This window comes from Podarcis muralis, chromosome 1 (assembly GCF_964188315.1).
Source record: "Podarcis muralis chromosome 1, rPodMur119.hap1.1, whole genome shotgun sequence".
Taxonomy (NCBI): domain Eukaryota; kingdom Metazoa; phylum Chordata; class Lepidosauria; order Squamata; family Lacertidae; genus Podarcis; species Podarcis muralis.
In genome coordinates, this window is record NC_135655.1 from 128869551 (window position 1) to 128895168 (window position 25618).

Sequence of the window (25618 nt, forward strand, 5' to 3'; positions counted from 1 at the left end):
GACGGGGAAATGTTGTCCCCATCTTCAAAAACAGGGGAAAAGAAGACCCAGGTAACTACCAACCGGGGAGCTTGACATCAATACCAGGAAAGTTCCTTGTTGTTGTTTAGTCGTTTAGTCGTGTCCGACTCTTCGTAACCCCCTGGACCAGAGCACGCCAGGCACTCCTGTCTTCCACTCCCTCCCGCAGTTTGGTCAAACTCATGTTGGTAGCTTCGAGAACACTATCCAACCATCTTGTCCTCTGTCGTCCCCTTCTCCTTGTGTGATAGTTCCCAACATCAGGGTCTTTTCCAGGGTGTCTTCTCTTCTCATGAGGTGGCCAAAGTATTGGAGCCTCAGCTTCTGGATCTGTCCTTCTAGTGAGCATTCAGGGCTGATTTCCTTCATAACGGATAGGTTTGATCTTCTTGCAGTCCATGGGACTCTCAAGAGTCTCCTCCAGCACCATGATTCAAAAGCATCAATTCTTCGGTGATCAGCCTGCTTTATGGTCCAGCTTTCACTTCCATACGCCACTACAGGGAAAACCATAGCTTTAACAGGAAAGGTCCTGGAACAGATAATTCATCAGTTGCTCTGTGAGCACTTAAAAAAGGACCCAGCATGGGTTTCTCAAAGCAAGTCATGCCACACAAATTTCATTTCTTTTTTTTTAATGGAGTTACAAGCTTGTTGGATCAGGGGAATGCTGTGGACATTGTTTATCTTGATTTCAGTAAGTCCCCCATGATACTCTTTCAAGGAAGTTGGTAAAATGTAGGTTGAAAGAGATGACTGTTAGATGGATTTGCAGCTGGTTGGCTGACTGAACCCAAAGAGTACTGATTAAAAGTTCCTTGTCATCCTGGGAGGAAGTGACAAGTGGGGTGCCTCGGGGTTCTGTTCTGGGCCTGTTGTTGTTCAACGTCTTTATAAATGACTTGGATGAATGAGTTGAGGGGATGCTCATCAAATTTGCAGATGGCACCAAACTGGGAGGGGCAGCTAATGCCACAGAAGACAGAATTGGGATTCAAAATGACCTTAACAGATTGGAGAGCTGTGCCCAAACTAACAAAAGGAATTTCAATAGGGACAAATGTGAGGTTCTGCACTTAAGCAGGAAGAACCAGCTGCACCAATAAAAGACGGCGATCACCTGGCTTACTAGTAGCTCATGTGAGAAGGATCTAGGGGTCTTGGTGGACCACAAGCTTAACATGAGGCAACAGTGTGATGCAGCAGCAAAAAAAGTGAATCAACAGACGTATAGTGCCCAGATCAGGAGCTTGGTTTCCACAGTGTGCCTATATTGTTTACCCAATGAGGCCTCATTCATCAAAAACTATTCCTTCTCCCTTGACATTTAATACCCACATTGGGCAGGCATTGGGGAATGTATATATGGCATCCATAAACGTCGCTGTGAATCAAATTAGTTTAGTATTTTTATATTTAAACCCGCATAAGACAGGAAATATAAATCTTAGCCAGCTAGCAGTACTCCCCACCCCCCCATCCCGCATACACTTCCATTTCTTTCTTTGCTTTATGCATCTAATGCAAGCTTAATATTACTGTAATTTAGAGGCTGATCGTGCATCTCAAACATCACTGTCTCCTTCCTCCCACCCAACTATCTCTCAACCCTTTCAGCCACAGTGTTCTAACTGTGAGCAAATTACTTCAGTAGCCAACCGAGCCATAGCAATCACTGCAGCCAAGCTGGAGAATTGTTTCATGGAAACACACTTTTGTTTTTAAGGAGCAGGTTGAAAGTTAAGTTGTGGCAGGAACGTTGCTCCTCTCCCCACCTCAGAGAGGAATAACTTGAACCCAGGTTTCCAGATGTCTTGGGTGTAGGTGTTTCAGGCTGAGCTCTGCGGTGACCCAAAATAAACTTGCAATGTGGACAGACCCAAATAAATATTAACGTGTTCCATTTCATTTGTTAAATATTTTGCTTTCTTGAATTTGTGGCTTGGAGGCAAGGTGTAAACCAGGGGCCGGCAAAGTTTTTGTAGCTTGGGCCGGTTCACGGTCCCGCAGACGCTGTGGTGGGCCGGAATGCGTGCACACGCATGCGCAAATGCTATTTCCGGTGCGGAGGAGGCATGCACAGTTTCCCATTGGCTGCAGGAGCTTCCTGCAGCCAATGGGAAGCTGGCCAGCGTCACGGAAGGCGGTCCATAGGAGCAGACTGAGTGGGCAGCAGGGGTCCCTGAGCGGGCGGTGGGGGTCCATAGACCGGTTAAACAACCCCCATGGGTCATTTGTGGCCCATGGACCTTAGGCTGCCGACCCCTGGTGTAAACGGTGCAAGCAGGAGCCCTAACTAGCCTGCCCGTGCACATATCCAAAATGAAAGTGAAAGTTTTCACTACAACTTGAACTGAAATTGAATTCCACCTGGACTCTGTCATAGCTGTCAAGTGTCCCTTATTTGGCGGGACAGTCCCTTATCCCAGTGCCATGTCTCGCTGCTGTCCCTTACTGATGATGTCCCTTAAATATGCTACTGCAGGTAACGGGGCCCTTTCTATGTCCAGCTGTCCTTTGTCAACAACAAATTGTTGCCTTTTTTGTGTTGAATATATGCTATATGGTAATTTATGGACCTAATAGGTATCTAAAGCCATTTGCACACAACAAAATATGTATTTTATCAAAGTAATTGTTGATCCCTTATTTTGGCTGCTGATCCCTTATTTTCGAGGCTGCTGGTCCCTTATTTTCAAATCTGTAAGTTGACAGCTATGGACTCTGTGCTTACATCTGCTGACGATGTAAACGCCCTCTGATGCAACTTATGCTACATTTTCTTCATTCTCCAGTGACCATCCACCTGTTGGAACTGCAGACCGCATCCAGAAGTTACGGAAGGAGTACCATCAAGCAAGACGAGAAGGCTTACCTTTCTACGACGAAGAGGAGGGCAGAGGAAGACCATCTGATTATGATCAGCACTGGGTAAGGTGCTCCACTGAAGTCTAATAAATATGCGTCGAGTATTATGGGGACAACACACACAAAATTAGTTGTGTTTCCCAAATAATTCATTGAGAAGTATATGTTGGCCAGCCTTGCAAATAAGCCCACATAAGTTACTAGCCTGTGAAAAAAATTAGTAGCCTACTGGGGGCTGGCAGAGGAGGGACAGAGAGTGCCATCATTCCTTCACCACCCTGCGACACTTTTCATAGCTCACAGCTTCTGCCTGCTTACTTGCTCACCTAGATGGGGCTGTGTGTACTTTGTTGTTGTTGTTGTTTAGTCGTGTCTGACTCTTCGTGACCCCATGGACTAGAGCACACCAGGCAATCCTGTCTTCCACTGCCTCCCGCAGTTTGGTCAAACTCATGCTGGTAGCTTCAAGAACACTGTCCAACCATCTCATCCTCTGTCCTCCCCTTCTCCTTGTGCCCTCCATCTTTCCCAACATCAGGGTCTTTTCCAGGGAGTCTTCTCTTCCCATGAGGTGGCCAAAGTATTGGAGCCTCAGCTTCACGATCTGTCCTTCCAGTGAGCACTCAGGGCTGATTTCCTTCAGAATGGATAGGTTTGATCTTCTTGCAGTCCATGGGACTCTCAAGAGTCTCCTCCAGCACCATAATTCAAAAGCATCAATTCTTCGGCGATCAGCGTTTTTTATGATCTAGCTCTCACTTCCATACATCACTACTGGGAAAACCATTGTTGTTGTTTCTGAGGTGATCAGAATGAAATGTCATCTAATAATAATTGTTGTTGTTTAGTCGTGTCCGACTCTTCATGACCCCATGGACCAGAGCACGCCAGGCACTCCTGTCTTCCACTGCCTCCCACAGTTTGGTCAAAGGGAAAACCATAGCTTTTACTATACAGAACTTTGTTGGCAAGCAGACAATTCATTTTTATCTGTGGCTACTACAGAAGTGCTTAAATGCAAGGGTGGTGTAGATTTTGGTAGCTAAGGAAGAACCAGAGCCACTATCCTATGGTCTAACAGGTGAGCATGGCAACTGATATATTTCAGTTACCGTTCCGTTCTTCAGTTGGTTTCGTGTTCTGCTAGGCTAATTGAGATAGATTCATGCGATGGAAGGAGGTGCACATCCTCACCAGGGGTCTGCTGTGGTCAGGTAACATCTTTTTTACCACAACCCATTCCTATATGTGCCAAGTTGCTACATGTTCATAGGAAAGCAGGTAATGGCATTTGATTTCCTTTCTCCAGAATTATGATCAAGCCTCGCTTTCCCTCCCCACGTTAATAACTGCTCTGTGAAAAGCTCGGGGCCTTTCAGGTATAAACTGGCCATTATGCTAAGTAAGCTATAAAGTGGAGTCCCTTTGATTGTGTAAGCATAAATGAGTATCTCTGCTTCTGTACCCTGTGCTAGACTCTTAAATTCTCCCCAGTCTCAGACTACACTGGTTGTTTTCTTATCACATGACCGAGGAGCGGAAATGACTGAAATTGTTAAAACAGTTTCCCCTGATTTTTATGATGATACCTGAACACTGAAAGCTGTAAATACCTTCAGAGTACAGTGGTGCCTCGCAAGACGAAAATAATCCGTTCCGCAAGCCTCTTCGTCTAGCGGTTTTTTCGTCTTGCGAAGCAACCCTATTAGCTGCTTAGTGGATTAGCGCTATTAGCGGTTTAGCAGCTTAGCGGCTATTAAAGGCTTAGCGGCTTAGCGGCTAAAAGGCTATTAGCGGCTTAGCGGCTTAGAAAAAGGGGGGGAGCGAAAAAAATCGCAAGACTCGCAAGACGTTTTCGTCTTGCGAAGCAAGCCCATAGGGAAATTTGTCTTGCGAAGCGCATCGAAAAACGGAAAACCCTTTCGTCTAGCGGGTTTTTCGTCTTGCAAGGCATTCGTCTTGCGGGGCACCACTGTAGATAATACACCGTGGAGTGTTCTGCATTCTACACCCAAGCATGTTGCCAAAACTAAAGCTGATTTAACAGTAAGGCTATCCTAAATGTCCACAAAGCAAACAACTTGCCTGGAAAAGAGGCAGGGGGTGGATTTTGTGTGGCCATTTAACATTTGGGAAGTTTTTGCGTTTCTCGTGGTTTTTGTGCTTTGGCTGCCTTTTTTTTTTTTTTTTTTGGTATTTTTATTAAAGATTTTCTTGATTTACAGAAGTATGTGTAATGTCTCCCTCTTGTATTTTTTTCCATGTAACATTTTTACAAATCAGTTTCATTTGTTGAGACATTAGGAAGAAAAGGGGGAGAGGGGTGGAGGGGTGGAAGACAGGTGGGGGTGGTGATGTTTCTATTGTGCTTAATGTATGTAGGGTTTGGTGTCAGTGTTGCTTGTGCCGGTTCTCTGCTGTTCCCTTGTGTTCCTTTGGTGGTGAGAGAGGTTGGGGTTGGCCTTGTTTGTTTGTGGTTGGCTGTGGTGATCTTTGTTTTCATGTGTGAGTGGGGTGGGTGGGTGTTTTGGATCAGGTTAGCCAGCTTGATTTGTATGCTGTTGGTGGATTATTGTCATTGTCTTGTTGGGCTGTGTATGTGATAAAGGGGAGCCATACTGGGGTAAAGGCGTCTTCTTCTGTTTGTCCCCGTGTCTGTTTCAGTTTATTGGTTAATTTTTCTAGTAAGGCTGTTTCCCATACTATTTGGTACCATTGATCCATGCTTACTCCTGACAGGTGTCTCCAGTGTCTGGTTATAGTTTTTCTCGCTGCTGAAACTAGGTGGGTTATGAGTTCTTTGTGGTGTAAATGGCATTGTTGTCTTGGAAGATGTTTAGTAGGGCCAATTCTGGGGTGTTTTCTAATACTTGCTTAGTTATTTTACATATTTCTCGTATGGCTGTTGTCCAGAATAGTTGGATTTTGGGCATTCCCACCACATGTGGAGGTATGTGCCTGTGGAGGTGCACCCTCTCCAGCGTTTTGGTGAGGTTCCTGGGCGTATTAGCGCTAGTTTTCTTGGTGTTAGGTACCAACTGTAGGTGAGTTTCAGAGTGAGTTCTTTTCTTTTCGTTGATATGGATTTAAAGGGGGGTTTACAACACATTCTGGTCCATTGAGTGGGGTTAATTTTGGCTGCCTTTTTTGAACCAATATATTGAATCCTTCTTGCTGGCAATATGACCCCAGCTGCTTACAGGTTATGCTGTCAGCCAGATTATATCACAATGCGACCAAGCCAATAAGGTATGCTTGTGTGACATCACAAAGCCAATTTAGAGTTGTTGTTGTTGTTGTTGTTGTTGTTGTTATTAATAATAATAATTTCTACCCAGCCCATCTGGCTGGGTTTCCCCAGCCACTCTGGGCGGCTTTCAACAGAACATTAAAAACAGAATAAAACTTCAAACATTTAAAACTTCCCTAAACAGGGCTGCCTTCAGATGTCTTCTAAAAGTCCTTGACACCTGATGGGAGGGCGTTCCCATAATAATCCAGTCCATCACAGTGTCCTGGGAGACAACCCTCCCTTCTTAGAATTCCATGGTTCCGTTGTTTACAGCTATAACACAAACGATTATTCCTTACTCTCTGAGGATATTGTTACAACCTTATCTTAGGGAGTTGCGTTAGGATTTGACACTGAATGGCCGCCATGCTACACTAAAGGGAAAGTTGCTTTAATCCAACTCTGTGGATCTGAACAAAAGTGCTATTTGTTTCACATCTCTTCTATGTCAAGTCAGTACTGTGCTAGCTAATCTCTCAACAAAATGGGCTTGTTAAGTTGTCCTTTCATCTAAGCTGTAGCTCAGTTTGTTTGCTTTGTCGGACACAATTTATTTTGTAAAGCAGCAAAAGGCCTGCTCTCACATTAGTAGGATGTTTTGTACCCTGGCAGTTCAAACTCTGTACCAATAAAAGTTAGACTTGCTTAACTTATGCAATGTAAGGACCATCTTGGTGGATTTCCATGTTCAGGGAGGTTCTGTAAGCCCTCCCACAGTGGAATACCAGTCAAATATATAACTCTGTATAACTGTAAAAAAAAAAGCCAAATACAGTCGTCTTCTTCTTCTTCTTCTTCTTCTTCTTCTTCTTCTTCTTCTTCTTCTTCTTCTTCTTCATTTGTACCCTGCCCATCTGTCTGGGTTTCCCCAGCCACTCTGGGTGGCTTCCAACAAAGATTAAAAATACATTAAAATGTCACACATTAAAAACTTCCCTGAACAGGGCTGCCTTCAGATGTCTTCTAAATGTCAGGTAGTTGTTTATTTCCTTGACATCTGGTGGGAGGGCGTTCCACAGGGTGGGTGCCACTACTGAGAAGGCCCTCTGCCTGTTTCCCCGTAGCTTTGCTTCTTGCAGTGAGGGAACTGCCAGAAGGCCCTCAGCGCTGGACCTCAGCGTCCGGGCAGAGCGATGGGGGTGGAGACGCTCCTTCAGGTATACTGGGCCGAGGCCGTTTATAATAGAACAGATGGTTATCCAACTAGGAAGCTATGTCAAAAATCAGTATTGTCCATTGTGCATCACTAAACCTATCCTGCAGTATCTTAATTCCTGTTTCCCTGGACCAAAATCCCTGCCTAATGCAAAAATCTGGGTTATTAATCGAGAGAGAGCGTGTCACAGCACCCTAGACCTCCCCTCCAAGTCAACAACTGTGGTTACAAACAAGGCTCCAGACTTTCATGATCTGAATTTGTGGCTCCTTGGGAGTGGCTTTCTGTACCCCTTGATTTTTAACCTCTAGCCTTGCTGCTAATTGTCTGCACAATATATTATTGACTCTTATTTCAAACTGCGGGGGGGGGGGGCACCATACCCAGGTCTTGCTTCTCTCCTTCCTGTTTCCATTTTGTTTGTGTTTCTTGCTGAACATTGAGCCCAAGGAAGAGTTAGGATGAACACAATAGCTAGCTCACTGCATAGTGACTTTCTGTAGGTTCTAACAGAGATATTCTTGTTGGGATTTCTGCTGAATAAATCAGTTTAACGTACTCCTGATGAAGTCAACCTTATTTGGCAAATATACAAAGTTTTAGTGCTTAGGGGTTTTTTTTGAAAAAGAAAACTATTCACCAAACGGCGCTCAAAAAATAACATCCCTGTGCTCCCAGGGTAGATGTTTAAAGAATAATTGATGTCCCAGCAAATAATCCTGGACCTGGTCAATGAAGCTTTGGGAGCAGGCTGAGGATTCCCATTTCTTATCAAACCTTGAAGGGCTTTATTACCTTGCTGAGGGAGCTCAGACCTGCGGCCCCATATAGTCTCCAAAGCCTCACAAAGGTCTCTTCTGGGTAATCCTCTTTAAGCCATTTCTATTAGGTGTAATACCCTAAGATTACTGATTCCCAAGGCGACATGTTTTTTGAGAGGAGAAGTTGTTAATCAAAGCACCCAAGATAGCTTTAAAGCTCTCAGTCCCTCGGATTAATATCAAGACTCAAGACTCTTTCCATTTCTCATTCAAATGCATTTGTGCTAACATTAACTCGGCGGCTCGTAACGCAAGGAGGCTGGCCGGGAATCGCACTCGCCCAACTTTACTGGCAAAAAATAATAATAATTCAGGCGTTGCGTTAATTCTTGAGCACCACTCCATAAACTGCCCAGCTTCTCCCAACTGGGATTGCTATTTTGTTTGGGAGCGTGTCATATGAAAAATTAAGAGGATCACAAATGTGCTCTGGAAAGAGGGAGAATTCCACACAGAATCACAAAGTTGGAAGGGATTCAGGCCAGTCCTGCCAGTGCAGAAAACAAGCTCTGCCCCTGGAGACCCAGGTAGCCTCAGTGGCTAGAAGAATCGCCTTGTGTATGACAGCTATGGCTATTCCTGGACTGGCAGAATTTGACCACAGTAAAGGTCCATATAGTTAAATCTATGGTTTTCCCAGTAGTGATGTATGGAAGTGAGAGCTGGACCATAAAGAAGACTGATCGCCAAAGAATTGATGCTTTTGAATTATGGTGCTGGAGGACACTCTTGAGAGTCCCATGGACTGCAAGAAGATCAAACTAATCCATTCTGAAGGAAATCAGCCCTGAGTGCTCACTGGAAGGACAGATCGTGAAGCTGAGGCTCCAATACTTTGGCCACCTCATGAGAAGAGAAGACTCCCTGGAAAAGACCCTGATGTTGGGAAAGATGGAGGGCAAAAGGAGAAGGGGACGACAGAGGACGAGATGGTTGGACAGTGTTCTCGAAGCTACCAGCATGAGTCTGACCAAACTGCGGGAGGCCGTGGAAGACAGGCGTGCCTGGTGTGCTCTGGTCCATGGGGTCACGGAGAGTCGGACACGACTAAACAACAACAACAACAATAACATTGGTGACTTCAGGGCTGGATTGCTGCAGTGCGCTCTGTGTGGGGCCTCCCATATGCTTGGTCTGGAAGCTGCAGTTAGTGCAGAATGCTGCGACGTGATTGCCGGCAGGAAGGAGACCCTGTCAGCATACAGCACCTCTGCTCAGTGGTGGTCGGGAGTCATGCATTTGCCTCCAGGCCAAATCGAGGTGCATATACCATAGTTTTCCATGTATAAGATGAGGTTATTTTCTGATTAATGTATGTTGAAAATTTTGGTTCATCTTATACACAGAATGTTGCACAGGTGGGATGGGGGTTGCTTCAGCAACCAGGATATTGTCTGCAGCAATAGGGAGGTTGACTGTTGGCTGGGTCGAGGGCTGCTGTTGATTGGCAGCTTTAGCGACATTTTGGCTGGGGATTGGGGGCTGCTTTTTGTGAGCATACGATTGGTACATTTGGTGATGAGTGTGATTGAGACTTTCTGTCTTGCGGGTAAGAGGTTTTCTGCAATCTCCCCCCAAAAACTGCAGGCCATCCTCCCCCCCAAAAAAGCTGAACAACTCTGAGCTATTTCCCCCTATTTTCTTAGTTTTAAGTCCCCAAAACTAGGGGGCGTCTTATACACGGGGGCATGTTATACACGGAAAAATATGGTAAATCCCTTAACAGCTTGGGACTAAGTTATTTGCAGGATCACGTTTCCCCAAATGTGCCAGCTTGGCTGCTTTAATCTACAGAACTGGCTCTGTTGCAGGTCCACCTGATACTCATTCCATCATCGTAAGAAATCAATCTTCTAGTGTGGCAGCATCTAATAAATATTGGAACTCCCTGCCGGTTGACATAAGCCAGGTCCCTTTGCGGTGCTTCTTTTGGTGCCTGATTAAATGGGTTAAACCATGACCACCCCTGACCACCACTGAGCAGAGGTGCTGTATGCTGACAGGGTCTCCTTCCTGCCAGCAATCACGTCGCAGCTACATGACCAGCTGTACGCCGGCTCCCTCGGACAATAAAGCAAGATGAGCGCTGCAACCCCAGAGTCGGTCACGACTGGACCTTATGGTCAGGGGTCCCTTTACCTTTTGTACGCTGTGGGTTAAAGCACAGAGCCTAGGACTTGCCGATCAGAAGGTCAGCAGTTTGAATCCCTGCGACGGGGTGAGCTCCCGTTGCTCGGTCCCTGCTCCTGCCCACCTAGCAGTTCGAAAGCACGTCAAAGTGCAAGTAGATAAATAGGTACCGCTCCGGCGGAAAGGTAAACGAGGTTTCCGTGCGCTGCTCTGGTTCGCCAGAAGTGGCTTAGTCATGCTGGCCACATGACTCGGAAGCTGTACGCCGGCTCCCTTGGCCAATAAAGTGAGATGAGCGCCGCAACCCCAGAGTCGGTCACGACTGGACCTAATGTCAGGGGTCCCTTTACCTTTACCTTTACCCCAAAAAATGCAACTTGAAGCGCCTATAACCTGTGGTATGACTGTATTACCAAAGATTAGCAAAGTCCACCTCTGGGAAGGTGTTGAGGGGAAGGGGGGTATTGAGGTCTTCTTTTTCTTGGTTTGTGTGCGTTTTGTTCTTGTTTCTCTCATGTATTTTGTACTTTTATGTTGCATTTTTATTTTGCGAACCTCCTTGAGATCTGCAGAGGAAAGGCAGTATATAAATTTCATGAATAAAATAAAATAATATATAGACAGTGCTACCTCCGTTTATGAACTTAATTCATTTTGGAGGCCCATTCTTAACCCAAAACCGTTCATAACCTGAGGCGCACTTTCACTAATGGGGTCTCCTGGTGCTGCCGCGCCACTAGCACGTGACTTATGATCGCATCCTGGGGCAAAGTTTGCTACCCAGAACACCTACTTCCAGGTTAGCAGAGCTCGTTACCGAAAGCGTTTGTAAGGAGGACGGTACATAACCCGAGGTTCCACTGTATATATATAGAGAGGGGGGGGGGCAGAAATGGGATGTTGTGATGGAAGCAAGTGCCTTTAGTCCAGGCAGGTAGGAAGTTTGACAGTAGGAATGTTGGGTACCAACAGAAAGGTCTACAATGAGTAATGAGGAACAGATGGCAGCCCAGAGTTGCCACAGGCAAGTTTCTGTTCCAATCCTCAAAAGTGGAGGGCGGGGAGCAGATAAAGGAATTTTATTGTCTATATGCGAAAAGCAAGATCCTGGGTTGAAACGCCCTGAACTTCAAACTGTAACTGTGGACTAAAGGTGAAGGGTAAAGGGACCCCTGACCATTAGGTCCAGTCGCAGCCGACTCTGGGGTTGCGGCGCTCATCTCGCTTTACTGGCCGAGGGAGCTGGCGTACAGCTTCTGAGTCATGTGGCCACTATGACTAAGCCGCTTCTGGCGAACCAGAGCAGCACACGGAAATGCCGTTTACCTTCCTGCCGGAGCGGTACCTATTTATCTACTTGCACTTTGACATGCTTTCGAACTGCTAGGTTGGCAGGAGCAGGGACCGAACAACGGAAGCTTACCCTGTCGCGAGGATTCGAACCGCCGACCTTCTGATCAGCAAGTCCTAGGCTCTGTGGTTTAACCCACAGCGCCACCCGTGCAAAACCCAGAAGTACCGGAATGGGTTACTTCCGGGTTCCGGTGGTTGCGCTTGCGCAGAAGCGTCAAGTCGCAACTTGCGCGCGTGCGCAGGTGCGCCACTGCGGGTTGCGAATGTGCATCCCACATGGATCACGTTCGCAACCCGAGCATCCACTGTATGGCACCCTGAGCGAGCCCAAAATTTGGTGCCCCCAAATGGATCTTCTCAAATATGGATCTTCGAAATTTTGCATGCCCTCAGCAGTGAAACTGAATTTTGCACTGACTTGATTCAAGTTTTGCACTAACATGATTCATATCGTGTTAGTGCAAAAGCTACGGCCCGCTGGGAACGTCCTAGCAAACTTTTTTTCTCCGCTGGTGCTGCATCCAGCTGCAACCCAAAATTTAGACCCTGCTTCATGCTGCCTTTGTATGGATAGTATATTTCCCCTTGGTCAAGAATATCTAGCCTAGACCATGATAGCTAGCAGACAGGCTACTTACTGACTAGCTTTTCCTCCCTGGGAACAGGGACTTAGCAACAGCTGACTTGTTTCCTATAAGAGCAGAGAAAAGGCTAATTCCATAATTGTGATTAAATTGAAAACTTACTGCAGCTCCACATCGTTCCAAGTCTTTGTTCTGAAGAAGGCACATAATGCTGAGACAAGAGGAAATCCTGCTGTTAAAAAGGTTTTTCCCTTTCCCTGTATAGGGTATTCACTTGGGGGGGATGCAGCTGGTGACCCCCTCTTATGTACAGTTAATGCTACATAGGTTCTCCCTGTGTTTCTTGTCAGTTAGCCATGCTAGCTAAGCCAGCTTTCCTTTATAATACGTCCTGCTAATGTATAGCAGCTGCCGTATTATTCACCGTTCACTATCTAACCGAGTGTTCAGTTTGGATGGCATCTGTCATGAGTCCGCAGGCTAAGGACAGTCCCTCTTTCGAATGCATTGATGTATACCGGTTGTGTACGTGTGGACACCCAAATAAAACAAGTGTGTGTCTGGGCAAGCGCCCAAGGATAAAGCTGACGTTAGCAAGTGGCCTTTTGCTGACAGCGTAATGGGGCAGAGCTTTTGACAGAGGCTTTTCTAACCATCCCCTTTTTAAGAACGTGTTGAGAAAAGCAGCTTTATAAAAGGAAAAGGTCATCCGTGATTCTTCCCTAGATTCCATTCCCCCATACTGCAGTGGCTTAAGAAATTCCCAGCACCACCTCGTAGCAAGTCGGCCTTAAGAGCATAAACAGGAACGGAGCACTTTGTTTTACAATTTAGAATACTCATTTAAACATCCTTAAAATATCAGTGACTTCCTTTCTTCTCTTTCCCTGGTTCCTTTTGCATATCATAAATCCCTGCGTATTTTACAACAACTAAACCATTCAGTATTCCATTATTACATCCGCCAAAACTTATTTACGCTGTTGAATTTGTCTTCATGCTGCCAACGTTTTCAAGTGTACACAATTCCCCCCCATATATTCAATAAACGTTTTCCAATCTTCTCTAAACGTATGTTCTTCTTGTTCTCTTATTCTATATGTTAAGTCTGCAAGCTGTGCATATTCTGTCAGCTTAAGTTGTCAATCCTCTTTGGTTGGGACCTCTTTTGTTTTTCATTTTGGGGCTAACAAAACACGGGCCACAGTAGTGGCATACTTAAATAACCATTTATTGACACCTGAGAATTTCAGTCTGAGTTATCCCCAACAAAAAGGACTCTGGTTTTATTTTTGTTTTTTGGGAAAGTGCTTTTAAACATTTTTTTCAATTCATTATGGATTGTTTCCCAGTACTCTTTTACCCTTTTACCATTCGAAAAAAGGAATGGAACAATTTGCACTTTTTGTGTATTGCAATGTTGGTTGTTACTGTATGTTGCATTCTGTATTGTGGTTCGACTTTTGCTTTTGATGCTGTACTGTTAGCTGCCCTGGACTCTTACAAGAGGAAGGGCGGGGTCTAAGAAATCATACCCTCCAACATTTCTCCGATGAAAAAGGGATATCCTAGTCCATAATCATAATCATAATAATTTTATTTCTTTATACCCTGCCCATTTGACTGGGTTGCCCCAGCTACTCTGGGCAGCTTCCAACGTACATAAAAGCATGATAAAACATTAAACAACTTCCCTATACAGAGCTGCCTTCAGATGTCTTCTAAAGGTTGTATAGTTTCTCCAAACACTCCAACATTGGTGGTGTGGGAACAGCTACAGGCGTGCAGGTTTCCAGACTAGCAGCCTAGAGAAAAAATTTCTATTCAAATGCGATTTTGTTTTTAAACACAGTGCAAGGTAGTCTCTATGGGAGTAAAGTAAAGGGTAAGGGGAATCCTGACCATTAGGTCCAGTCGTGACCGACTCTGGGGTTGCGGCGCTCATCTCACTTTATTGGCCGAGGGAGCCGGCGTACAGCTTCCGGGTCATGTGGCCAGCATGACTAAGCCGCTTCTGACCAACCAGAGCAGCGCACGGAAACGCCGTTTACCTTCCCGCCGGAGCGGTACCTATTTATCTACTTGCACTTTGATGTGCTTTTGAACTGCTAGGTTGGCAGGAGCAGGGACCGAGCAAGGGGAACTCACCCCGTCGCGGGGATTCGAACTGCCGACCTTCTGATCGGCAAGTCCTAGGCTCTGTGGTTTAACCCACAGCGCCACCCGCGTTCCTCTATGGGAGTATATTGTATTGAATTATGGGGTATCAGCGTTTTTAGGGGGCTAACCAGGCTGGGATAGCAGGCTTGTTGGTTTCCGAATGTCTGGTGTAGATTTTCAGTTTCGTTGTTCTGTACAGGACAATGACAATAAAGATTATCGTATCGTATTGTATTTCTCCGATAAAAATAGGGACGACCTAAGGAAAAGCGTGACATTCCGGGATCAAATCAGAAACCGGGACAGCTTCTGTAAATCTGTGACTGTCCCTGGAAAATAGGGACACTTGGAGGGTTTGAAGAAATATCAACAACTACAACTGTAACTAGTAAAACTAGTAACTAGTGAAACTGATCATTGTTTGGAAGTCAGGCCAAAAATATCATTTCAAACAAGCAACAATGCTCTGTCTGCAATTCTCTTTCTTACACCGCGATTGTATAGTTGTTGCTTTTTGTTACTGCTATGGACCCAATGGTTTTCTCCCAGTTGTTGTTGTTGTTTAGTCGTTTAGTCGTGTCCGATTCTTCGTGACCCCATGGACCAGAGCACGCCAGGCACTCCTGTCTTCCACTGCCTCCCGCAGTTTAGTCAAACTCATGCTGGTAGCTTCGAGAACACTGTCCAACCATCTCGTCCTCTGTCGTCCCCTTCTCCTTGTGCCCTCCATCTTTCCCAGCATCAGGGTCTTTTCCAGGGACTCTTCTCTTCTCATGAGGTGGCCAAAGTCTTGGAGCCTCAGCTTCACGATCTGTCCTTCCAGTGAGCACTCAGGGCTGATTTCCTTCAGAATGGATAGGTCTGATCTTCTTGCAGTCCATTTCTCCCAGTACTACTCCATTATTCCCACCCTTCTGTTGTGTCTTGGCTTCCTCCCCAGTTGTCTTTCAGCAAGGAAGGAAAATTTTGGAATGCTACCCATTCATTTTTGCCCATGCACAGAACGAAAGTTCCCTACATCTCTGTGGGGGAGGGGAAAATGTTCATCCCTTTGAAGATGGTTCTTGTTATTGCTTTATTCTGCAGGAGCTCATCAGCCTAAAACTCAGAAGAAAATAACTTTTTGCTCCTTGGAGCAACATAAAAAATATTTTATAACTCAAAAGGATCACACCAGCACAAAATAAAAAGTTGAACACTGTAAATTTATTTTATTTTTTTTATTACTAAATAAATAAATCTTGCTTGCTTGGAAGAAGAAAATGGCTTTTTTTTCCTTTCAGGTTTTTTTTTTTTTTTTAAAAAAATATTTTAAAGCTTTCTTTCTGCAGGAGTGCCTCACCACTCTAGCTCAAAATAAAAGCGCAACAAATTAAATATAAAGTACACATCATTATTTGAAAAGACCCAGCTTCCTTAGAAAGTAGAGAGAGAAAATATTTATTCTGTTGAGGATGCTTTCGTGTTTTCTGACGCGCAACGTTAATGCACAAATTCTGGATTTATTTATTTATTTTTGAAAAAAGAACTTCAGATTTTGATATAATCAGTGCCACCCTAGTAAGACATTCTGGTTAGAATTATTGAATATTCAGATCAGGACTGAAATCTGCTTATTTTTTCTCAGATTACTTTCTAAAGCAGAACCTGCCGCCTTCACTCCTGGACTGCTTGTACGTTCTCAGCGTGAGGAGAAATTATAGAATCCTGTATCATTTGTACCATATCTGGATTATTAACGTATTTTGTTGTTGTTGTTGTTTAGTCGTTTAGTCGTGTCCGACTCTTCGTGACCCCATGGACCAGAGCACGCCAGGCACTCCTGTCTTCCACCGCCTCCCGCAGTTTGGTCAGGCTCATGTTGGTAGCTTCAAGAACACTATCCAACCATCTCATCCTCTGTCGTCCCCTTCTGCTTGTGCCCTCCATCTTTCCCAACATCAGGGTCTTTTCCAGGGAGTCTTCTCTTCTCATGAGGTGGCCAAAGTATTGGAGCCTCAACTTCACAATCTGTCCTTCCAGTGAGCACTCAGGTCTGATTTCCTTAAGAATGGATGCGTTTGATCTTCTTGCAGTCCATGGGACTCTCAAGAGTCTCCTCCAGCACCTTAATTCAAAAACATTAATTCTTTGGCGATCGGCCTTCTTTATGGTCCAGCTCTCACTTCCATACATCACTACTGGGAAAACCATGGCTTTAACTATACGGACCTTTGTTGGTAAGGTGATGTCTCTACTTTTTAAGATGTTGTCTAGATTTGCCATCGCCTTTCTCCCAAGGAGCAGGCGTCTTTTAATTTCGTGACTGCTGTCACCATCTGACTGCTGTCACCATCTGACTGCTGTCACCATCTAACGTATTTTAGTTAACCTTTTTTGGTCCATCTCTGCAGCTCAAAGCAGGCAAGGCTGTAGTTATAAAAGTAATACTTGCTTTTTAAAACAATCAAAAAACCAAGACAGGTTCCCAGATAATAATAATAAAAAATACATCTACTTATGACTATACTAGCCTGGTATCAATAGGTTTTGTATATTGTTCTCTGTAATAATTTAAGCCAGCCTTTGGTCTCCGCTTTAGGGATGTGAGTGAAAATCCTTTGAAGTCAAACACAGAATTTCCTATTAATCTCAGTGTACTTCCACAAACAGAAAGAAAATTACAGGAAATTGAGAGTATATTGGGGCCTTGGTATATCTGGGCATTCTTAGCTCCTTCTAAGAACAGCATTCTAAGCTGAGGAAGGTATTGTTGTCACGATCCGGTTGGGACTGTGTACTTGCTGAAACAGACCGACAGATACATATCCAGTGTCAGATTTATGTATAAGCTAAACAAGCTATGGGACGCGGGTGGCGCTGTGGGTTAAACCACAGAGCCTAGGACTTGCCAATCAGAAGGTTGGCGGTTCGAATCCCCGCCACGGGGTGAGCTCCTGCTGCTCGGTCCCTGCTCCTGCCAACCTAGCAGTTCGAAAGCACATCAAAGTGCAAGTAGATAAATAGGTACCGCTCCAGAGGGAAGGTAAATGGCATTTCCGTGCGCTGCTCTGGTTCGCCAGAAGCGGCTTAGTCATGCTGGCCACATGACCTGGAAGCTGTACGCCGGCTCCCTCGGCCAATAAAGCGAGATGAGCGCCGCAACCCCAGAATCGGCCACGACTGGACCTAATGGTCAGGGGTCCCTTTACCTGTAAAGAAGCTATAGCTTAGGGCCCCACTCTCTTAGGGGGGGGCCCAAAAAAATTAAAGGGGGGGGGACTGGATGTACATTCCAAAATATAAGTTAAAAAACAAATAAAATACATACAGCAACAGTGTTTTGTGTTGTGTAGGTTCCTGTGATGTAAGTCATGGGCCCCGCCTGCTAGCCTGCTCCCTAAAATATCACTGGTTTGCTCATTTCTTCATACAGTGTGCCTACATTCTGCATGGACTGGTCGCATGGTAACATGTGCAAATGGCTTGAGATACCTATTAGGTCCATAAATTGCCATATAGCATATACCCAACACAAAAAAAACAGTGACAATTTGTTGTTGACAAAGGACAGCTGGACATATCAAGGGCCCCATTACCTTCAGTAGCTTAGGGCCTCATCAAACCTAAATCCGGCCCTTGACAAGGCACATATGATCAATGCACAAAAATAGAACTCTGCAACCATTTTAGCCCCTTTTCCCTTAAAGTCCATTTGATATCGTCTTAATGGTGGCGCCGTTTTTGTATCAAAACTCAGTATTAATTAAAAGTATGACTGCTCCCACCCCAGTCTGTAAAACTGAAGCCCATGTTGCAGGCCAAATATGCAGGTTTCCTCCTTGAAGAAATAATTTGGTATTTTATTGTAATTAAGTACACTTACAATGAAGACATTTCACTATATGTTATATGTTATATTATGAACTTAGGGCCTCAACAAACCTATATTATTATTATTATTATTATTATTATTATTATTATTATTATTATTAAATTTATTATTTGTACCCCGCCCATCTGGCAGGGTTTCCCCAGCCACTCTGGGCGGTTTTCAACAAAGATGAAAAAACACAATACAGCATCAAACATTCAAAACTTCCCTTCAGATGTCTTCTAAATGCCAGGTAGTTGTTTTTCTCTTTGACATCTGGTTGGAGGGTGTTCCACCGGGCGGGTGCCACTACCAAGAAGGCCCTCTGCCTGGTTCCCTGTAGCTTTGCTTCTCACAGTGAGGGAACCGCCAGAAGGCCCTCAGTGCTGGACCTCAGTGTCCGGGCAGAACAATGGGCGTGGAGACGCTCCTTCAGGTATACTGGCCCTGTATCCCCGGTTGGATCGAATCATAGAATTGTAGTGTTTTGAGGGACCCTGAGGATCGTCCATTCCAACCCCCCGCAATTCAGGAATATGCAGCTGTCCCATACAGGGATCAAACCTGCAACCTTGTGTCAGGTGTGCGTGCAGGAGCCAGGCCCTGTGACCAATAGGACTTTGCAGGACTGGGGCCTTCCTAAGTTTGTTCTGAAGAGGCAAGGCGTGGCCTCACCTGTGATGCCGATTGGTAACTCACAGCACCTGGTGGCAAGAGCTGGGAAGGGTTATAAGGTCAGCATTTCCCTTTGGCTCTTTGCCACAGCAACACACTTCCTGCCTTTGGCTTCTTGCTTCTTGATCCTCAGCTTCTTGACTCCCTGCTTCTTGATCCTCGGACCCCTGACTTGGTGACTCCTTGCTTCCTGACCCTTGGCTTCTTGACTCCCGGCTCTCTGACCCTCAGACTCTTGGCTTTCTGACTCGTGGCTTCTGGACCCCCGTTCCTGCTCCCACCCCGCCATCTTGCCCCCAGTCCTGATGTCCCCTGCCCGGGACTTCAATCGCCCATGAACCGGGCCGTGAAACCTTGACATTGTCAGCATCACGCTCTAACCAACCGAGCTATCCATTGCCTTGTATGGGGAACTGCGCCTGTATTTGAGAGAGGGAGGGAGGGAGGGAAAAATCAGGTGGGGTTGGAACTACATGTGCCCAATCCAATATCTGACCCCAGATGCATATAACCCTTTGTAAAAAGTGATGCACCCACAAAGCTTCAGCTGCTCCCTGCAAGCTCTGCTGGATTGGAACCACTGAATATGGATGTCCGCATCTGCACACCCCCGTGGAACCTAAAATAGCTAAGAATTAGTAATCTTCTTCGTGCATTTGTGGGGATTGCTTTACAGATTTCACACATAGATTTGGTTACTTTATAATCTTAGCCCTGTCCCTGGCTGTGGCATTAATTTCCTCCCTTGCTTATCTTTTCGTCTTCAAGAACTGCATAAAACACAGTAATTGTGTAGTTCTTCACTAGTAGGGGAGATGCAGACGGCATGACAATTTCCTTTCGTGATGCCTTGTTTACATCCAGCCTCATAACTCTCTCTTTTTTTTCCCTTTCCTCTTTTGCAAGTAAGATTTAAATGTTGATAAATAACATCTTTTAAAATGATCACATGTTTTGTTATTTGATCTCCTCTCAGCCATTCCCGGCGTCAAATCTGTATAGTATGGCCCAAATATATGGTCTGTCAACAGGTTTTTGACAGAAACACTTTTGTAACATACTCCGTTTTGTCAGTTCCCAATTAAGGTTACTGAAAGAAGACGAATCATGCTAGTTTGTGTTAAAGGCCAGGGAGTTTATTGTGCATCTGGCACGGATCCAGACCTCAAAAAAAGTAAAATGGAGGAAAAGAAGCCTGAGAACTGCATTATTTTTCCATAACGTGTCAAAAGGTTCTGTGCTTACTTTGGACTCAGAAAGGAGCTCTTTGTGCATTTAATGAGCAATTAATTCCAGCTTCAGGATGTTGAGTTTCAAGTAGGTTAGGCTCCCCAAAACCACAAACGTTTGTATTGGATCGTGTTTTTTGAAAAGGGGGCATTCCAGCTCTGGGAGAGTAAAAGCATTCCTGTCTTCTCAGGCAATGGGGGATATGACAACTTTATGTGATCCTGGAAGCCACTGCCGACCCGCCCTATGAATTCAAGTCTTTCTGAAAGCCATCTGGCTGGCAAAGTCAATTGGGCCGTTCTTACTCCTTTCCCTACTTCTTAGCTCCTTTTAAGAAAAACCTTGGTTTTAAAAATGTGCCGTGGTGGTGTCCCTTTCACAAAACTGCCTTATGACTTATGATGTCCTTTCTTGGCAGCAAAGAGAAGACGTTAGTTTTTCTCTAGGTTCTTTGTGGATATGTTGGGTAGCTGAACTTAACACTTGTTTGGTTAACTCTGGTGGGCATTGAATGTTCCTAGAAGACCACGCTTACCTCTCCGTACAGGAGAGCTGAGACCAGTGTTCAGCCTGGTGGGGAAAAGAGGACATGCTTAGATAATGGCAGGTGTGAGAGAGAAATTGTTATGCACTGAGTTGAATAGGATCCAAAAGGCAGCAGTCTGATTGGTCCTAGAACAATAGGATTCAGAATGCAGCAGTCTGATTGACGAGTATATTTCAGAAATGAAGTCCGTATTTTTGCAGCTGTTACCACAAAACAAGTGTGTGGAATGGACCAGGTACAGTGGTACCTCAGGTTAAGTACTTAATTCGTTCCGGAGGTCCGTTCTTAACCTGAAACTGTTCTTAACCTGAAGCACCACTTTAGCTAGTGGGGCCTCCTGCTGCTGCCGCGCCTCCGGAGCCCGATTTCTGTTCTTATCCTGAAGCAAAGTTCTTAACCTGAAGCACTATTTCTGGGTTAGCGGAGTGTGCAACCTGAAGCGTATGTAACCTGAAGCGTATGTAACCTGAGGTACCACTGTACTGTTGTTTGGGGAAAGCCAGTTCTACTTTCTTCAACCGTACTGGGTATCTGTCTCCTCTCCTGGGCTCCATATGCATAGTGATAACTAAACAGACACTACAGAACTCCCTTAAGTCTTCAGTGCCCTCAGGGCCAACACCAAGGCTGGCACCACTGGGCAGCTTCCAAGGCCCCAGTGACTTGGGAGGGCCCACTTGTGCCAACCTCCTGACCAGCTGCTGCCGAGAAGTAGACGCAGCAAATTCCTATCCTTCCTCCCCAGTCCTGAGCACTCCTTGCGGTCAGGGCTGGCCCAATACATTTTGGCACCTGAGACAAACCACAGAATGGCAGCTCCACCCTGCCAGGGAAGAAGGAGTGAGTGAAGATCAACATTGGGAACCAAGGGGGAATCAAATCAACCTTATCAGATGGTTGAAATGGTGAACCAAAGGCCATCGCAGGGGCAAAAGAGGCCCACTCTGTATCACGAAGGACAGATGCAAAGCCCGGAAGACCCTACCGTTTCCTCCCTAGGGTTAGGAGGAGATCAGAAGTGCCTCTTACTCATCAAGAGATTGCTGTAGAGACAGCATTGAGTTGGTTGTCAAGACAGCAGCAGATCTGGCCTCCAAGCAGTCTGCCATAGCTGCAGTGGGCAATGCATTCCTTTTGGCTGGGTGTATCCTGCCGCCTGAGGCGGTCTCCTCACCTTGCCTCATGGGTGGGCCGGCCCTGCTTGCAGTACTGCCGTCGCTCACTCGCTTGCCATAAAGATGCCTAGTAAGAACCCACGTTAACGTCATGTGTGTAGATTTAGAACATCTCTTTCATTTTTGTTTTGATTTTATAAGCAACCAGGGGTTGGGGGATTATGAGTATCAGGACCATGATGAACAGGGAGAGGGCTTGATCCTTTCTCCCTTTCTGACAGAGATCATCTCCTCTTAGTTGCTATTTGCTGTGGGAAGCAAACTGCTCTAGCAGGTACTTTGACAAATACCAGCATGGGGGGATTTTTATCTGCATCAGAGTACAGGGGAAGGGTTAATTCCCTCCCCCTGTGACGAAGACCTGATCCTGGCCACTACTGTCTTCCCCACAGCTCCTAGCTTCCTAAAACAGCTGTGCTGAAAGGGACCCGAGGTTCCGTCCTTAATTATTTACAGATTACTTCTTAACTATTTCCTCCCATCCACAAATTGTGCCCACAGATCAATACGGCTTTTCCCCCATTCTTTTGCTCTGTACTCAAAGCTTTGTAACGAGTTCTGTCCGTCCCCTTTCACTTGACAAGGGAGAACAAAGTCACTGACCACAAGAGAGACCAATCAAGGTCAACTGACTTCCACAGGCTCCACATCAGCAAGTACCACTCTATTGTATGCTCAGCACTCAGATACAGTGGTGCCCCGCAAGACGGAAAACCCGCAAGACGAAAGGGTTTTCCGTTTGCGAGTTGCTTCGCAAGACGAATTTCCCTATGGGCTTGCTTCGCAAGAAGAAAGCCCATAGGGAAATCTCCGGGGACCTCTTTTAAATGCTGGCGGTGGGGAGCAAAGCCTTTCCCCCCCTCCGGCCTTCAGAAGAGGTCCAGGAAGGCCGGCGGGGGCCGAAAGGCTTTGCTCCCCACCGCCAGCATTTTAAAAGCAGTCCGGGATAGCAGGGAAGCGCTTCCCGCTATCCCGGACGGCTTTTGAAGGCAGGCGGGGGGGAGCAAAGACTTTCGCCCCCCGCCCGCCTTCAGAAGAGGTCTAGGGGTCCCGGGGTTTTTTAAAATGCTGGCGGGTGGCAGCGAAGGTTTCGCTGCCGCCCGCCAGCATTTTAAGATCGCCCGGACAGCGGAGAAGTCCTCCGCTGTCCCGAGGTTTTTTAAAATGCTGGGGGTGGGAAGAAAAGCCCTTGTCCCCCCCCCCCCCAGCCTTCAGAAGAGGTCGGGGGACAGACTGTCCCCGGACCTGGTCTGAAGGCGGTTTCCATAGGAACGCATTGATTGATTTTCAATGCATTCCTATGGGAAACCATGCTTCGCAAGACGAAAAACTCGCAAGAAGAAAAAACTTGCGGAACGAATTAATTTCGTCTTGCGAGGCACCACTGTACAGCCAAGTCTGGCTAATGAGCCATCAAGTGCAATGTTTTGTACTTTGCCACTACATGTACATTTGCACGGTTAGGTGAGCCCCTAAGAATTATCTTTGCATTTGCAGGCCAGCATCCAAAGCTTTCTAGACACCTGCTGCTGCCATTCGTGAAGCTCAGCATTACAGTGGTACCTTGGTTTACGAACGTAATCCGTTCCGGAACTCCGTTCTTAAACCAAGGCGTGCTTTCCCATAGCAGGAAGGGACTCAATTTACAAATGGAACACACTCAACAGGAATCGGAACATGTTCTGCTTCCAAGGCAAAGTTCACAAACCAAAACACCTACTTCCGGGTTTGCAGCGTTCTTAATCCAAGTTGTTCATAAAGTAAGGTGTTCTTAAACCAAGGTACCACTGTTAACATAGCTGAAGCACCCGTTTCCATATATTCCAAACTTGGAATTGGCCTTCCATGTGGAAAAGAGCACACGAATCACAGCAATCGTGCAGGGTGGGTGGGCTTCTGACATTAAGTCTTTCTGAAGATGAACAAGACGTCGCGTTCCTAATATTTCTCCATTTGAGCCTTCACTCGCCTGCTTGAAACGCACTCCCAAATTACAGCTCTGTTCTTGACATCCAGCATGCTAGTGCCATTTATGCCAAAGGATAAAGTACAGTTTCTTCTGACATCTAAATGTGTTTGTTAAGAAAAGAAAAGTAGAATTCCTCTTAAAAGTTTGACAACCACATCCCTCCCCCCCATCCCCCCCACCCCCAAGAAGTAAGGTTATTTTTTGATAACTTTACAAACGCTACCCCAACTTTTCTGATGTCAGGAAAGAAAAACAGAGAGAGGAAGTCAATATCGCACTCTTCTGATAATGTTGTCAGTGCAAGCATTTCAGATTGCCAGAAGGAAAGATATTCCCCCCCTTCCCCTATGCTTTGTTCCAGCCAATTTTAGGGGCCTGGTGAAGCTGAAGAGGAAGGAAAGCCTTCCTGCACAAGCGGAAGGCCTTCTGCAGGGCTTCTGCTCATTCATCCATCCATCCATCCATCCATCCATCCATCCATCCATCCATCATTTTACTTGTGTGACGCCTTTCCATAGTTAAAGCAATGCTCAAGGCGGCTTACAACATGTCAAGAATTACATAATTACCAACATAACGAAAAGCATAAGCAATAAATGAACACATCAAAAAGTACACAGTCAAACGGAAAACAATTTCCACATAAATAATAAAATCTAAAACTAAGAATACAGCATTAATATCTTTAAAATATATATATACAATTTTTATTAAATTTTACACAATTTTCCAACACAACATCACAAATCCTTGGCTATCACAGCCTAAGACTTCCTTCAATCCCTTCTGATTGTTTTCTAAATTCCTTTCTGGTTACGCATTTTATTACTATGCTTATTGTTGTAAGTCCATTCTTACACCAGCTAGTCTTAGTCCTTTTCACAGTAATTTGAATAATCCTCCTTACAAAACTTCTTGCAACCCTACAAGTGATGTTAAGTCATTACAATTGTGTTTCAAATACAACATAAATTTCCTCCAGTCCTTTAGGAAAGTCTGGTCCTGCTGGTTTCGATTTTTCCCTGTAAGTCTTGTCAGTTCGGCATAGTCCATCAGCTTTATTTTCTGTTTTCTTTTGTTGGTATTTCTTCTTGCTTCCATCTTTGGGCTAGTAATATTCTTGCTGCAGCAGTAGTAGCATATAAAAAGAATACAGCATCAATATCAATCACAATTCAAAATGACATAGCTAAAAAATAAAAGCAATTTAAAACAAAACAAAAACAAAAACACCCCGCTGGAGCGGTACCTATTTATCTACTTGCACTGGCGTGCTTTCGAACTGCTAGGTTGGCAGGAGCAGGGACTGAGCAACGGGAGCTCACCCCATCATGGGGATTCAAACCGCCGACCTTCTGATCAACAAGCCCAAGAGGCTCAGTGGTTTAGACCACAGCGCCACTCGCATCTCTTGACTGTATGTTAGACTCAGATAAAATGAGGTGCTACAGAGCATCAGTTCTGGTGACACAGTTAGGTGTCAAGGACAGGGATCGACCTCTTATTTCATGTTTAAAATGTGAGTGTTTGTTGCGTATCCTTTCCTAACTCCTTGGAATAGGTCAGGCCATAAATTTTCATTGGTAATAGTCCCGTGGCTGATAAAATATATCACCACTAAAGGTGTTCTGAAATTGCCCGGCTGCTTGTTAATCTGCCGTTAGAGCTCCTGCGCTTGTTTAACTTCAAGGCTTTAAAGTGTGGTGGCTGCATCGTTGTCAACTTGCAGCAAACTCTAAAGAGTGTGAGGTTTCTTTCTCTCTCCCCGCCCCCCCCCCCCCACT

At 45.4% G+C, this 25618-nt stretch overlaps 1 protein-coding gene across 2 annotated transcripts in view; it reads left to right on the forward strand.

Annotated features, from left to right (window-relative positions):
- PARD3B (par-3 family cell polarity regulator beta) overlaps positions 1-25618 on the forward strand; it is a 582805-nt gene that overhangs the window by 474629 nt on the left and 82558 nt on the right. For both annotated transcript variants that reach the window (XM_077918269.1, XM_077918271.1), the window contains one exon: positions 2817-2952. In XM_077918269.1, the coding sequence (XP_077774395.1) occupies positions 2817-2952 (136 nt within the window). The remainder of the gene's footprint in view (positions 1-2816; positions 2953-25618) is intronic.